Raw genomic sequence first — 15387 nt, 5'->3', positions numbered from 1 at the left:
GGAAGTGTTATTGAAATTGGGAACAGCTCGTACTCTTAGCGACAGTTTGGAGTTGGATTGACCAAGTCCCAAGTTCGAACTCCGAACTACTTTGCTCGTATTTTATCTCGAACGTCGAACATTGAGCTATATTGCATACATTGAACTTAGATTTAATTTATGTAGATTTGTACAATGGAGATAAGTTAGATGGACTCTGTCCATTTCCTGGGGTAGATATTAATTGAAAGGTACACGCGACTTCTCGTTTTTGCGCGTTAGGCAATAATCCATGGAGATTCGTTAACCATGTCGAAATCGTTCTAAGGCCAATTTCAATGTGTTTGCTACATGGAATTTTCGCTACAGAACGGCTAGACGGATGGTTTCCAGTTTCATCATTATTTTTCGCCATCGAGTGCATACCTTTCTCTCGTGAAAACAGTGAAATCTATTCGTTGGTTTTTCTGGGAAACCGGAACGAGGCAAGCTCATCGTTATTCCCAGACGCTTGGACCGGCTCGGTGGATTTGGCCGCGTACAGGATGAAAAGGAAACAAGCTGCACAGGACAGGAAACGCGATCGAGCCAGGATTGCGGAGGGCAAAATCGAATTCGTTGTGTGCGAAGTAAGCGCTTTAGGAAGTGGCGGTCGGTGTACTCGGCTGGGTCGGACATGCACTCGATGTCGGTGCATCTATTGCAGCCCTGTTCAAGCGCGACGAACGTACGAACGTCCGTGTCAAAACGACGCCCCTTGCCCGCTTGGAATGGTCAAGTGTGTGCTTACACCGGGTCACCAGGGAATTATCGATAATTATTGGTAATGCCGGTGATGAGACGTCCGTCGCAGATGGCATCGAATGCTTTCAAATCGAAGCTTCTTTAGTTTCCTAGATAGCCACGACTGGTGTTAGCGACAGCATGTTTTTCTGATGATAATAGTTTGGTGCCAATATAATGAAAATATAATATGGAATTTATTTAGACATTAAGTTAAGAATATGAAATATACAAGTATTCGAACACTTGTAGATATCTTTTATATATAGATTTTTCAAATACTTTCGTGAATCAGTATAGAAAGGTAGAATACTGTTTCATTTTCGCAGCAAATAATAAAACAGCACGATCCATTAACGTAAGCATTAAACAATTATTTAAAGAAATTACGATATTTCGCCCTGTTATCTTATCTAATGTCGTAAATTATTCTACGCTGTTCGAATATTGTCCTTCCGAAAACGCTAGGGCAAAAGATAACACGGGTATCTAGTTGGACGAATCAAAACAGAGCCAAGTGTTCATCTCTTGTCACACAATAGATGTGAAAGTTCAAGCCACTTTGTCGTACAAATAACGGGAGGGAACACAGTTTCTAACAAAGTATGAAATTTAAAACTATTAAAATAGAGCATTCGTGACTGTAAATGACTAAAACTGAATAAATCTCAGGCGAAGAATTATACGATAGAGCGATATTAAAGTAAATTACGATAATGAGCGACTACGATTAACGCACAGTCTGTAAAATTATCCTTAAACCAAAATTTCCTGAAACGGACGTTATACGACAGAGAAGAAATGAATCTCAATCATGCAAATTTAAAAAAAGACGTAATACGGTGATGATAAATATTGATATTAATCAATGGTCTAATATATAATTAAAATTGAATACACAGTATCGAGGTTTGCCTCGCTACCTTCTCCAGGTCATAAATAAGCCAATGACTTTAATAACTTAATTAAATGTTCATAAGCGTCGAGCGTGTCAAATATGTTCGTGAGATTATTCCCTTCGGGAATACGTGGTTTTTATCTATTTGTGCAGTGGACACCAGTCATTATCCTAAAAGACGCAGCACAGGTGCCACTATCCGCCTCATTCGTCATTCTCCGTTTTAATGGCTTGTCCTATACTTTGCCCATTTGCATAATACCGGCCGCGGGGCTTTTTTTCACGCCGGACTGCTCGTGAAAAATTGCGAATCTGCTTAATGCAGCGGTCTAGTCTGCCTGCTGATAAAGATTGCCTCGTGTAAACTACAAACATGCAGAGATAGTAGAATAAAATATAATGCTTCGTAACTTGTCCTCTCGGATCTCTTCTTTTCTTAGCAAGTTCGAAACCGGGTTTCAAATCCAGTTGGTACATAGTTTCGCGATATACGATACCACATGTGGAATACAAAACGCAAATTGCCCTGTATCGACGAGATAAAGCTGAAACTCGGCACTATTTGCGATCGCAAACTAAACGTCATAGAACATCGAATATACCTATAACAACCGAACAACGCAAAAGCGGCAATCGAAGTCGGACAACATTCGATTCTGTCATGCGAGCTCGATCGGATTAGTAGAGAATCGACCTCAAAAAGGCTTTAATCATTCAACGACAAATTAAATGGTGCACTAGAATATCTCACCGTGAAAGGAACAATCACAATACTTATCCTGCGACGTTATCGTTAATCAGTTTAGTTAACTGTTTCCAGGTAAATCAATGACGTCTGATAAATAATGAGACTATCTAATATCGGGCAGCGAGTAGGCGATGTCGTGCCACACCGTGGCGTTGTATCAACTTCTGTGATTAAATGGTAAATTGATCATCGTAATCCGCGACTATTCGGTCCAGTAAGCGAGCAATGTACTCGATATCGATTGCATTAATGTCGCGGTGGTGTTTCGCGATTACAGTTGCCTGGGTTTCAGTATGGGCTCGGCTCGGCCGTATCCACCTATATCACCTGCAAACTCGGTCAAACTCGTTTGCATCAAAGGATTCGTTCGATTTGCTGGATAGAAAGCATGGAAATCTCGAGCCTTGATGAAAATTATTGTCGAGTTGCCTCGATTGTATCTCGTACTGTGGCTCGATATTGCGTTCTATTCATTTCGTTGTATAGAAAAGTTAATGAAACTCCCACGACCGGTTCCAGTTGTTTTACGGGCAGAGGTCTTTTCTGTTTTCCTATCTAGTTTCCAGTCCTATTTTGCTGCACAGCCTGTACTAGAGAAATTGTTGTCTGCTTGTTTTTATGTTACCTTCAAAGAGCGACTGGATTTGCAAAATCGAAGCGAGAAGTGGAATAAAATTGCAAATGGTTAACTCGAAAGAGCGTAAAAATTTCCCTTTTCCTTCAATTCGAATACTCCCGGACCTTTTGCGTACATTTTTCAAAATAACTTTGCTCTTGTTTATTTGAAATACCTTCTAGTTACAAAAAGATTGCGGTGATTAAGAAAAAGTCCGAAAATCCAGACGAAAAAAGTAATGCGAGAAATCGGTGAAAACGTTTAAAATATAAATCGTCGGCAAAACCAGGTGCTTCTCTATTTTTCTGATTTCCTTGCAGTGCAGTGGGACAGACAGGAAAACGTTAAGCAAAGGATCGACCCGCTTTACTTTCGGGATTACAGGATACAAAGAACGATACCCTTTGATTCGTTACTGTCACTTCTTCACTGTAATCTCCTCACTAGTAAGAACGAGGCTGCCCAAGCTGGATCAAAAACTCGGAAGAACGAATTCCTATCAACGATAAAAGGGAAATAATTGTGAAATGCTAAAGCGATAACGAATGAATGATTGCTAGTACGAACGATTGTAATTCCTTTCAGTTTTTACACAGTAATTTTCTATTTTCAATAATTCCTTTATATTGAAAACTTCACTTTCAAAAGATTCAGTTTCCTTTCCTTGTTTTCAGTTTGAATAATTCGTTCAAAATTTTTCTTAAATATATGGGGGAACAAGGTTGCCTGTGTTGTTTCTTTTTTCCCACGGTTCAAAACGAAAACATAAGATAGATATTAAATATGAAGCACGAACGCGCAATTATGATTATCGAACGTCGGTAACATAGCAGACGTGGATTATGTAAATCGCGATGTTACTTGACGATCTATCTCGATGCTGGACGTCGATCCAAACTCAATTACGACGCTTTCAAAGTGCGCATGATTTCGAGATGATGTTGCAGTTAGAATGTTCTGGATAATCTTCTAATATCATTTTACAAAGTATATTTTTCACATCTTTGCTACATCATTTACCAAAGAAGGAAATTTGTTTCAATCTTCAAAAAAAAGGTATCCTTCTTCTTGCGAAGATGCGCGTTCCTCGAGTCGTACTAATGCCGTCGAACGATCGAGAATTTTCACAACCCCGTAAACGGATCGAGGAATATTGCGGAAATACATAAGCCAAAATTGAATCCGATTAGCTTCGTTCCACAGACTTTCACGAGGCAGCGATTTTAACTTAAAGAAAGCGGACTAATGTTCAGGGGTAGAGAAATCGAAGATGATTTGAATTTTTAATGATGTGGAACCTGCATCAGAAGAAATTCAGCTTCAGAAATGAAGCTTAAATTAAGAAACGTGTAATTTAGATGACACGCAATTTAGGATTTCATCCCGAAGGACAAATTCCCCAATTTCAATGATTTTTAATATATTAGGTTGTTCGAAATGTTTCTTTCGTTTTATAAGGAAATAATAGACGCATAATGTTTTTTGTTTTATATTAGTTTATTGAATTATACACGAACATAATAATAGAAATGGAACGAAATGGACCATACCTAATTCAATAAAATAATATAAAACAGAAATTGTTGTTCATCTATTATCATCTTATGAAACGAAAGAAATTTTTCAGACAACCTAATATTACTATTGAACCTAATATATAACCTAATATTATTATTGAATACGATGAATAATCATTTGCCAAACATCCATTAGTTCACAGTGAAATTCAGATCAAAAGATCGAATCGTCGTTTCAGTCTTCTAAAATCTAAAACCTACTTTACCCAAAGAATTGTGCACCTTATAGCAAAATGGAACGTTGGACATTAAATTAGCAAAGTTTTCGGTTCTTTGGCTCGGAGTTGATCCTTTTGAAATGAAACTAAACTCGTTGCAATAAACGAAACAATAGGAGTTAGTTGCCCGGCGATCGGCGTCGCTTAAAGTCGCGTATCCATTGAAATCGAATATTCCGTGCGTTGGGGAAATCGGTGATTACTAGAAGCTCCGTTTCGAGAGAAAGGTTTGCGCGATGGGCATGATCGTGAATCCATCGTGGAATTTGGACTTATGCCAAACGCTTTGCGGACCTCGTATTTCAGATCTTTACTCCGTCTTCGGAGTTCCTTTTTTAATACGTGTAAAACGTTCTTATCCTGATTAATTGGATTGCTCGCGTAACATTTAAATGTAAAAGAACAGAGTTCCTCGAGTGGCCGAACACATACGCGGAAATTTGCGAAGGAGTGAGAATTATACTGTAGAAAAGGGTAAGAGAAAAGAAGAATTCCGGCGGAAACTTGACACGGATAAAACTTCCCCTTTGTTCGATGTTTCGTTTCTAACAAATGATCTTGATACGGTAGTTTTCTGTGTTTCTATGTTTCATTTTTGCGACTCACGATGTTCGACTAAAAATTCTTGGGTGAAATTGGTCGAAATTTTCGGATCGCAGCATCAACTTGCAAAGCGAATTTAAAGCCAACTCGGAGTCTCTTCAACTGTGTATTCTCGCCAACATTCGCGTAGCTTTTCATTACACACGACCACGTCTTTGTATGCAAGATACTACCTAGTATCCCGGAAGTTGGTCTCTGGACATGGTCGCCAGGAAATGTCTCCTTGCATTGCTGGCCGGAACTAGGCTTTGATTGTTAGACCTTCCTTCTCGAATTTATCACGCGATGATTTCGAAAATGTTTCGAAGCTTTGCTATAGTCTTTCTTACATATTCTTCTTTTCAACGAACTTTGAAAATAAATACTCTTCTCTCCGATGTCCTAAATAACTCTCGTTTTTTGGTCATTTCAATGAACTATTTGAAAAATTCAAGGAATATCATTGGAAGTCGGTTCTTTAATTTTACTTTGCATACAGTACACGTATAAAATTCTTACAATTATATGTATATACACAAACCTAATATTCTCGCTCTTAATCGTAATTATTTTATTAATAATAAAATTCCCTAACGCAGCGTCTATCGTTTGATCGAGGAGGAGTACAAATTATTTTCTCCCTACTCTTCTCCGAGCACGAGACTATTCCACGTTTACACGGAATGAAAGAAAGCGAAGGAAAATCGCAAGGAATTTAATTCAAATTCTTGGGGAACAAAACGTAACGCGATAAATATCTAGCCATGCAACGGTTGGCACGTTTCCACATCGGCCAAAATAAATTACACCGTACAAAAGAAATGTCATCCTAAATTACAAGGTTTATTAACGAGCAAACTGTTTAATGTATCTAAGCAAAATTGCCAAGTCAAAATGTACAGCGACTACCGAAATCTACGGTTATCGATAAAATTAGGTCTAAGACTGCGATCCATCCTCGATCATCGAGAACCGAATCGAGGAGGAACGTGTCATCAAGAAATTTGAAAATCGATCGTCACTCATCGAGTACTATCGTTTCGTATTTTTCCAGTCGGAAAAATACTAACAGCTACCACTAACGTAGAGTGCTACCGCTCCGATGCGGCAGTCACTTCGTTTGCCCGAACTCCGAAATTCGTGGATAAACTCTGGCCTTTCTACGAGCGTACGTTTCCAGGTAATCTCTGCCTACGATTCTCTCCTTCTGTAATTGTGGCGGGGTAGTACCAAGGATATCCGAGTATAATTCTTCGGTAGTTTTTACCGACGGGGGGCTGCAAGGATCCGGTACTTCCGCTTTTCTCACTTTCGCCATTTCTTCCTTCGATTCCTCCGTTCTTATATCCCCTTTCTCTTCTTTGTCTGATTCTTCTGGTTTATCTCCCGTAGATTTCTTTGCCACTCTTATTTTTCTGGGACGTCGTTTCCTAATTTTGAGAAAAAAGAAGTCGAAATTTTACAAATTTTGATAAACATCTTTTTGCGAACAAGTTGGCGTATCACTTATAATTCGGAATTGTTGTTTTACATGTAAAGTCGATGCAAATCTGTTACGCGGAAAGATTAATTTCCCCTTGACTTCGAGAAAAATGTAAGAAAAGTGTAAATCAGTATTTTTCTACGGATCCTGCAATTTCAAAACTCGTTCGTAAAAAGCACAAGAGAAAACAGGAAAGAAACTTCGATTAACTTTTTCCCGAGATCGATGTTTCCGACCTTTCCTGAAAAAAGAATGAATAAAAGTTTCTCTTAAATCAACAATTCAAATAGCACGCTATGCATAACAAAAAGAGCCAATCTTTACACGTATCACGCAAAATTTGTGTGTTGATGAGTCATTTGTAATTGATGCACGAATCAGATCAAAATCTCTTCTTTTTACGTTCTAATATCATGGTAGAACATTGATTGCCCAAGAAAAAATTGGAAATTTTGATAATCGCGTGACATCGGACACGAAAACCTCGGTTTTAGTGAAAGTAACTTGCTTATTAAAAGTATCAACGGTACACTGGACAATAGCATCTTACCTGGCTTTCACGGACAATCGGATAGTGGGCCTCTTCCACATTTCTCTAGCTACTTGAATCTCTGCCTTGGCCTTCAAGACATCCTCCCAGAGCTGCGTAGGCGGAGCCCGCATTTCCCTAAGCACATCGCCTTTCATCCTACGGCGTCTCCGCCCATTCGTCGAGGATCTAATAGAAACGGTAGAATCCTTGTCCAAAGTCGATTTTTTCTTTTCTTTCGGCCTCTCTTTCCTTCTCCCTGCCATGCTAGGTCTCCAGCAACAGACTTTCGGTTTGCAAATCTCCCCTTCGCAAGGCCGTGGCAGCACGAAGAGTCGCTTGCGCTTTTTCCTCTTCTTTGTCTTCTTGTCTATCTTTAAACTGAGATCAGGTAATACGTCCTCCCTCATCGATTGTATCGAACGTTGTACCGATAGTTCAAATAGGGATATCGGTTTTTTCCAGGTTAGTCTTTCCGCTTTTTGAATTTCAATGGGCTCCTTTGGCACAATCTTTTTTGCAGTCTTCTTCGCTTCGACGGCGATAGAACCGCGACCGCGACCGACCGAAGCTGATCGCGAGGGTTTTCGCTTTTTTTCGGCTTTCTTCGTTGTGGCAAATATATGTACAACAGGGATTATGTCTGGGTTGGTCTCAAGCGCGTAAGCTTCTACACCCTAACAAACAAATAACGTTTAGATCAATGTTCGATGAAGAATAGTCGACCCACTCTTTTGGTGTTTTCTAATCTTATATGCTAGATTCAAAAGCAAAACGACGTTGATTCCTATTTCTAGCTTTCATCTAAATCAAGTTTCGACGCAAGGCATTCATTCTTCGCTTGAATGGAGTAAAAATTTCATTTTTACATATTTTTGGAAGCGTTTCGTTTCGACATCGTTACGCTTATCAATGCGGGTCTCATTTTCCTAAAAGGTTTTCATTACTACATCGTTCCGACATGATAAATTTAATCCCCTTGCTTTTAAACGGTAGGAATCTGATTATTTTAGTAGGAGTTTAACCCGGAAGTTTAGCGCTGATAAATTTGTCACTCGACGAAAGTTTATTTTCCCATTTCGAAATCTTTCTGAATTGTCGCGCACGAGTTATGTTCGATAGTTTTTAACTTTTAAAATAGATTTGGGTCACAGTTCGCGGATAATTTTCCGCTAAAACCATAATTCGAGTAAGATCGACCAATTTCGTCTCTACTCGTTTATCACGCTATTTAGAAATCTCGTTATATTAAGACAATAAAAATCCGAACGTCAACATTCTAAAATTTATAGAAAGTTGAGACGGACAACGAAATATTGAATCCATTGCATTACTTGTTGTACAGCGTCAAAGTATCTCCTCTCGGCCTCCGAAATCTGCAAACCATTGTCTCGAATCTTTTTCTTTTCCTTATATACAGTTCTCTCTCGATTCCTGTTCGTTTTAGATTTCGGCTCCCTGTCTTTCGCCTTCAACGATATTTTCTTTGGCCCCTTAAATTTGTCCTTGATTTTAACGCTTGCATTATAATCCTCAGCCGCTATCTTCTGCGTCAATTTGATTTCCTTTAATCGTGAATCCACTGCCTTCGTAATTTTCGAGCATTTGTCGAAGCACTGGTAAAAAGACCGTTTTTTCTCAAACTGACAAAAATGTTTATGACATAAAAAAAATTACGCATGTTATTAAACTACCGCATAGAAAATAAAAAGAAAAAGAGAACTTCATCGTTAATCGCAAGTGCAACAGATATTTGGAGATACAATTTGAAAGTTTAAGAGTGAATCTTGTGTTTATTTCGCGTGATTCGGAAGAATCACGTCATTGATAAGACGCATTTGCCTGAATAATGATAAAAAGAACAGGCTGTACGTTTACCTCTGAAAGGACACCTCTGTCCTTTTTGTCGAACGACTGAAAGAAATCCGTTGGTTCAACCAGGAATACCTTGCCGACGTAGTTGCCAATCGCCAAAAGAGCATTTTCTTCGCACGGCGCGAGAGAAGTTAGCTTTTCATCGCATAACTGCAGCGTGAAAACTGGTTCTCGAAGAGTTTGAAGAATGTCCCAGACTAACAATTGTCCAGAGGCGGTCGTCACGTAAAAAACAGAGTGCCTTGTCTTGTTCCAGCAGCCACCCGTTGGGTATTCTCGTAAAAATCTATTAGTGGAACAATTACATAAGTCGAACATGAATAGTAAAATTTACGAAATAAGAATTTTATCGCATCTTTTAAAAGGATCTTGCATCATTGTCCCAATATAGTGTCGTTTGAAAGAACATTTAGCTCGTACAGTGAATTTCCAAATTCGCTGTCTCCGTTATCAGGATTCGAAGAATTAAGTAGAAAATTCCACGATTAAATACGACAACGAATGTTCTCTTTATGTACTGGCAAAAATAGAACAGGTGAAATTAATAACACGCGAAAACTAACATACGGAGTGGAAAGCAGACAATCTTCTCTGGTGTCTTCTGCCCAGATTCGAGCTCTCCAATCTCCGACGGTCATAAATATCGATGGATTGAAGACATTTCGATCGACAGACTTGACCGCACCAAAATGGCTTGTGAACCTAATCGCCATTTTCTCTGCATTCGATCTCGCTTTTCTCGATCCGGTTAAAATAACGCCGTTCTCCAAACCAAACATAAATTTCGCGCCCACCATCGGGCCGAAATTCAGGCATGAAACACCGATCGCGTGGTCCATGTTTGGCTCGTTTGGATTCTCGAAATCGATCATGAGAATTTCGGTTGGTTGTTGGAGATGTCGTGTGTCCCACCACATCGCACAACCGTCGGTCGACGTGGAGAAAAATTCCGTGTTGCTTTTCGATGGTAACCACTTCACCGCGTTCGCGAATTCCCTGAAAAATTCGTCGTTATAGTATTTAGAGATTAAATGAATTTCTATTTAAATCTCGTTTTCTTAGACGCATTAAAACCGTGTTGAACTAGCTAAGGTACCGAAGCTATCGTATCTGCGAACATTCTCTATATTGCTCGGTATAAAGACAGAAGCGAAACTCAATAAAGGGGACCTTCGCACTAGAAACACATTCGACACAAAGCAAAATGAAACCTACGAAAAACATCCTGCGGACTCGCGTTACGGTGGTTTACGGATAAACAATGGAGACATAGAAATTCCTCGATATTAAGACTCGGAGTAAAGCGTTCTCTCGGGTAAACATTCACCGACGAACGAACACCAAAAGTCCAGGAGAAGCCTTCGGAATTTTGTTCGATGAAACAAAGTCTGACGTATCACGAGATGAAACGCGTTCTCTTTTCGTCGCTTACCTGTGACTGTATTGCAAATTAGAGTACTGTACAGGCGTATTCCCGGTCCTGATATCCCAATTACAGACTTGGCCCGTCATAAGACCGCTGGCAAGGACGGAAGGATCTCGGGGATTAAATTCACAACACACGCACGGTGTAGGAGGCTGCAGGCCCATGTAAGGTTCGTTCGGATTGTCTGTTCGTAGAATGACAGAAGCGTTTCATAATCCGGATTATGCGAAAGAAAAAAAAGAAGGCTGCTATCTCGAGTGATTTTCATCAATTCTTTTGAGTTGCATCATGACGAATCTTTGCGTGCCGCGTCGACCGAGCTAGTTGGATTTAAGCGTCGGAGCGTGATTTTCATACACGTTACGCTCTTTCATCGATATATGCGGAGGGATACGATATTTGTGAATGGAACATATATGTTATTTCGTGTTTTTTTTTCAACTCGCGTCTTTTTACTATTGCAAACAATTTTATCGAGATTATACGAATACAATGATGTAATTAATCCCTAGTTACGATATAGCGCGATACAAAGAGACCGATACCCAACGGTAGATTATGTGTCGAAGCTATGGTCTCGCAGTTAAAAACCGGCGGATAGGCAAGAATCTGAGCGGTTGAAATCCGGGAGAGCTCGTATCTCGTCACGGTTCCTCCCTCCCTATCGTGAGTGTCTACAATCTACACGACCTACGCTAAGGGATGCAAAGCGATGCAAATGCCCCACGATCTTCCTAATGCGGCGAAAATGGTGCCGGTGGGCTAAGATAGGAAAGCGTAGTGAAGCTTTTCTTCTACCTACCGACCTGCCAGATGTACAGCTTTTTACTGTAATCTGGCACCCTCCCAAAGTCCAAGAAGCAGTAAGATACCACTATCCTGCTGCCAGAATCCGGAGACCAGGAGATATTGGTCACCGGTCTCTTCGACGTCTCTGGATCATTGTACAAGTTCACGGTTCTGAAAAGCGATTTCCAGAAAATGATCGTTCCAAATATTACACCATCTTTGCATTTCTGGCACGACAACGATCGTGTCGAATGACAAACCGTGTCAGATAAGCCTGCATCCCCCAAAAACTAAAGATCGAGATCATCACCGACTAGGGATCGATTTAAGGGGATGATCTATTACAATGATACGTTAATCAAGTTTATAAGGAATATAAATTTGTTCGTAGGTTGGTCCATGTTATTAAACTTCCGAGATTTTGTCTAAGCTGTTGCGAATATCGTGCGGTCCAGCAGTAAACTTAAAATTAAAAGTTAAGAAGAAGTAATTTTATAAAAGTGTGTTTAGGATTGACAATGGTTGTGTCATTAATTCTCCTTGAATTTTATACTGGTAAACATAGTTTTAAAAATGTACTTTAGTTGTAACTTTACAACAAACTTTAGTTGCAGAATTATAATACGTATAATAAAAATATGGAAGATTAATTTCTGGTTCTTTAAGAAAGTTAATAAGTTGCTTTCGAAAGAATTTTAGAAAGATTTTTGATTAGTACAAAGGAAATTGATCGACAAAGAGTTATTGATTACGTGAGAGACACCAAGTCGTGTGATATGTGGAAGGAGCTGAAGCTAAATCGGATTTAATTTTAACGTCACTCACCTAAAGCCAAAAGGCTGTACCAAAGGTGTTGGTATCATATCATCGAAGTAGTACTCGTGAATGTTCACCGTACCATTCTGAAGAACATAGTGCTCCATCGTCTGCAAGAAAATTTAATTTAACCTTCCTCTTAATTACCAATACAGTTGTAAAAGTTGTACGATTCTACGATTCTAATAAGAATCGATGACTTAGGACAATTAATGTGAAAATCTTATCGCCTTTCGGAGAATGAAATCACTTCAGCGACTAACAAATAAACGAGTTTCAAGAGCAAAACAGCAACAAATAAATAAGATGAAATTGAAAGATTTGTTTTTATTTTCACTTTCGTAAGTATAGAAGTTCCTGCTAATTGGCTGATAACCCACCGATTTTCTAGTGTGCTCAGTGAACTAATAATTTACCTCAAACAAGTAACGTAGCTTCGGTGCCCAATTGTCATCCTTTTCGATCCTTCGTCGAAACCTCATGGTGGTTTCCTCGTCTCGCGGATTGATATCCTTCGGCCATCCGCCCTCGAAGTGAAACATTCCGCTCTTTTTCATCGTTTTACTGTCCGTTTGAACCTACATTTCGACGAAAGCTATGCCAGAGAAGAAAATCTAGAAAATCTAGAAAATCTAAGGCAAATCGAGAGATACTTTCGACCCAAACAACCAACCAACGAATAATTTATCTGGCATCTTCATGATTTTTCACGAATGTATCGTGCAAACGTAGCGATTTCACGGGAAAATCGTTTCAACACTCTAATTGATATTACTCGCGTATTCTAGTATTCCATGCTTGTTAATAGGTAAATTATCAACCGTACACTTGTGCGGATTAATCAGTATGCATAATACGATGCTCGACACGATCGAATAACGATTACCCTTGTGCTACTCCGCACCGATTATAAACACATGAAACTTTTTCAAAGGAACGTTATCGTGATTAGTCAGCTTTGGAGAAACATATTTGAATTTGAAAAACGCACAGAAGGAGAACGACTGATTGCGAGTTGAAATTTTTCGCCTGTGATTGGATCGATGTAACGTCTATTGATAAAACTGCGTCCTGCTTGTCTATACGTGTTATTGGAGATGTCGGGAAAACTATAGTCTCAAATAAAATTGCATGCTTGATGCCTTAAGTAACAAAGTTTTCGGTGGATTTGTGCGCCTTCGTTGAGTCGTTTCAATCTGACTGAATGCTTTCAACAAGTTGATACCGTTTTTGTTATCGTAACAGGAAACGAGCATAGACTTTTTGGGATAAATATAAATTTCCTTGTAACTTTCCAAGTAACAAACAAAATTGATTCTTCAGTTTTCGCGCTTCCTTGGATTTCCCTTGTTCCTTCGGACATTTTACGCTTGCTTTGGTTCTTTTGTGAAATAAAGAATATAAAGATATCTAACCCGGTAAAATGCGGACACAAAACATATCCGATCTACGGATTCAATTGCCTGTTTTGCAGAGGCGAAACGTTCGCGAGATTTTCGCGTTACATTGTCAAGCTTTACCTCAACTTCGTTCTTAAGCTCTGTAAAAACGAAATTGAATAAATTACCCGGGATACTGACGGACATAATAACACGTATCGAGCTCACACTTCGGATTTACCGTGGTATAATTCGTTAAAATATTTTTATTCTCATGGTTCAAGATATCGATTTCTGTTTACCTTGCTCTCTCTTATACACAGAAGTATTTCATTCCCTTTTGGGCTATTCCTTGTAAAACACCTTATACAACTTCACCTATTCATTGCCAAAAATTTCATTTTTCAATATTGGCACAGAAACTATTGGCAAATTCAATCGTGAAAAACAAACAGATTCCACCCCTAGCACTGATTTTGATTTTTCACCGAATTTTCGGAACACTAAGCAAAATGTCAGGCGTCGTTTAAGTTGTTAATAAAACGGTTGAAGCGAGGCTCGTTAATCATCTCATGCAAGGTAAGAACTAATGAGATCATGGCTCAGGTTACATCGCTCGTCGCGTTACCATTTTCCAAAAGAAAAAGGAAATCCTATATCGAGATCAATAACAAAGGTATAGGTCTCGCGTGTGTGACGTCGATTCAGCTCGATGCACACGTAGATGCAAATACGCTGAATGCATCAAACCAAAGTCAGTTCGACCAGCACCGTAATCTCTTTAATGACGTCGACCTAACCTCGTGCAATGCCAATTGCTTCGAGTGCTGCACCTCGACGTGACAGTGACTCCTCTTGATATAGTCGTTCATATCGGTGGGGTTTGGATGGATAATGGTATCCATTTGCGGCCCACGCACATCGAATATGCAATGCTTTCCGAACTGGGTGCGCGTTTTCACGTACACCCGTTTGATCTCCATTCCCACAGGATGATCAAATCTGCGTAAATTAAAATTTTACGATACGATTTCACAACATTTGCTCTTAAAATTGTTTCAGTTTCAATTACATATGTAAGATACTATGAGAAAAGTTGTTATATACATATATATAATAACGTTATATAACGTTATATAATAATAATGTTATATATATATATATATATAATCTTTATTAATACAGATGATGATGATGATGATGATGAACGGGGATCATTTAGTGTACATAAATGTAAAGGCAGAATCTTTACGTTTCTTCGAAGCGGTAAACAATATCGGCGTAATAGGCTCAGAAATTATATGTTCGAGATTATTTAATTGTTTCAAAATAACGTTACTTAAATAATGAGTTTTCAAACATTTCATTAGATTCTCAAGCTTGTATTAACTTAACAAAAAAAGGCAGCATTCTGTGACGCATCTAACCTGATTTAACGGAAGAAACGCAGCCTTCGGAAAACTCATACGTCGAGAAGAGCTCCGTAACCTTTTTCTCTGTTGGCGAAAGAGCGCGTCAGAGTGGCAAAAAGCGACGCGATAATTCGCGGGTCTATAACGGCGCTCGCTACGCCGACTGGGTTCACCGTCGAAAGAGAAGAGCGGCAGCAAGTGCTGAAAGATTCATGAATTCACCAAGCGAATAAAGTTCCAGGCGGAACGATATTTGCCTTGTTTCGACAAACACCCG

General features: G+C 39.2%; 2 protein-coding genes across 7 annotated transcripts in view; one reads left to right on the top strand and one right to left on the bottom strand.

Annotated features, from left to right (window-relative positions):
- Nucleotides 1-15387, top strand: part of LOC139992943 (furin-like protease 1) — a 355294-nt gene that overhangs the window by 286196 nt on the left and 53711 nt on the right. The window lies entirely within an intron of this gene.
- Nucleotides 5860-14681, bottom strand: LOC139992944 (dynein axonemal intermediate chain 2-like). Its single transcript, XM_072014264.1, has 10 exons — nt 14499-14681; nt 12736-12897; nt 12329-12429; nt 11517-11674; nt 10721-10898; nt 9848-10284; nt 9292-9563; nt 8748-9029; nt 7435-8090; nt 5860-6831 (listed from the first exon to the last, which is right to left on the bottom strand). The coding sequence occupies exons 1-10, from the start codon at nt 14679-14681 to the stop codon at nt 6513-6515; spliced, it is 2748 nt and encodes a 915-aa protein (XP_071870365.1). The 3' UTR covers nt 5860-6512.

The sequence above is a fragment of the Bombus fervidus genome, chromosome 12, assembly GCF_041682495.2.
Source record: "Bombus fervidus isolate BK054 chromosome 12, iyBomFerv1, whole genome shotgun sequence".
Taxonomy (NCBI): Eukaryota; Metazoa; Arthropoda; class Insecta; order Hymenoptera; family Apidae; genus Bombus; species Bombus fervidus.
This window is presented reverse-complemented; position numbering and strand designations above follow the sequence as displayed.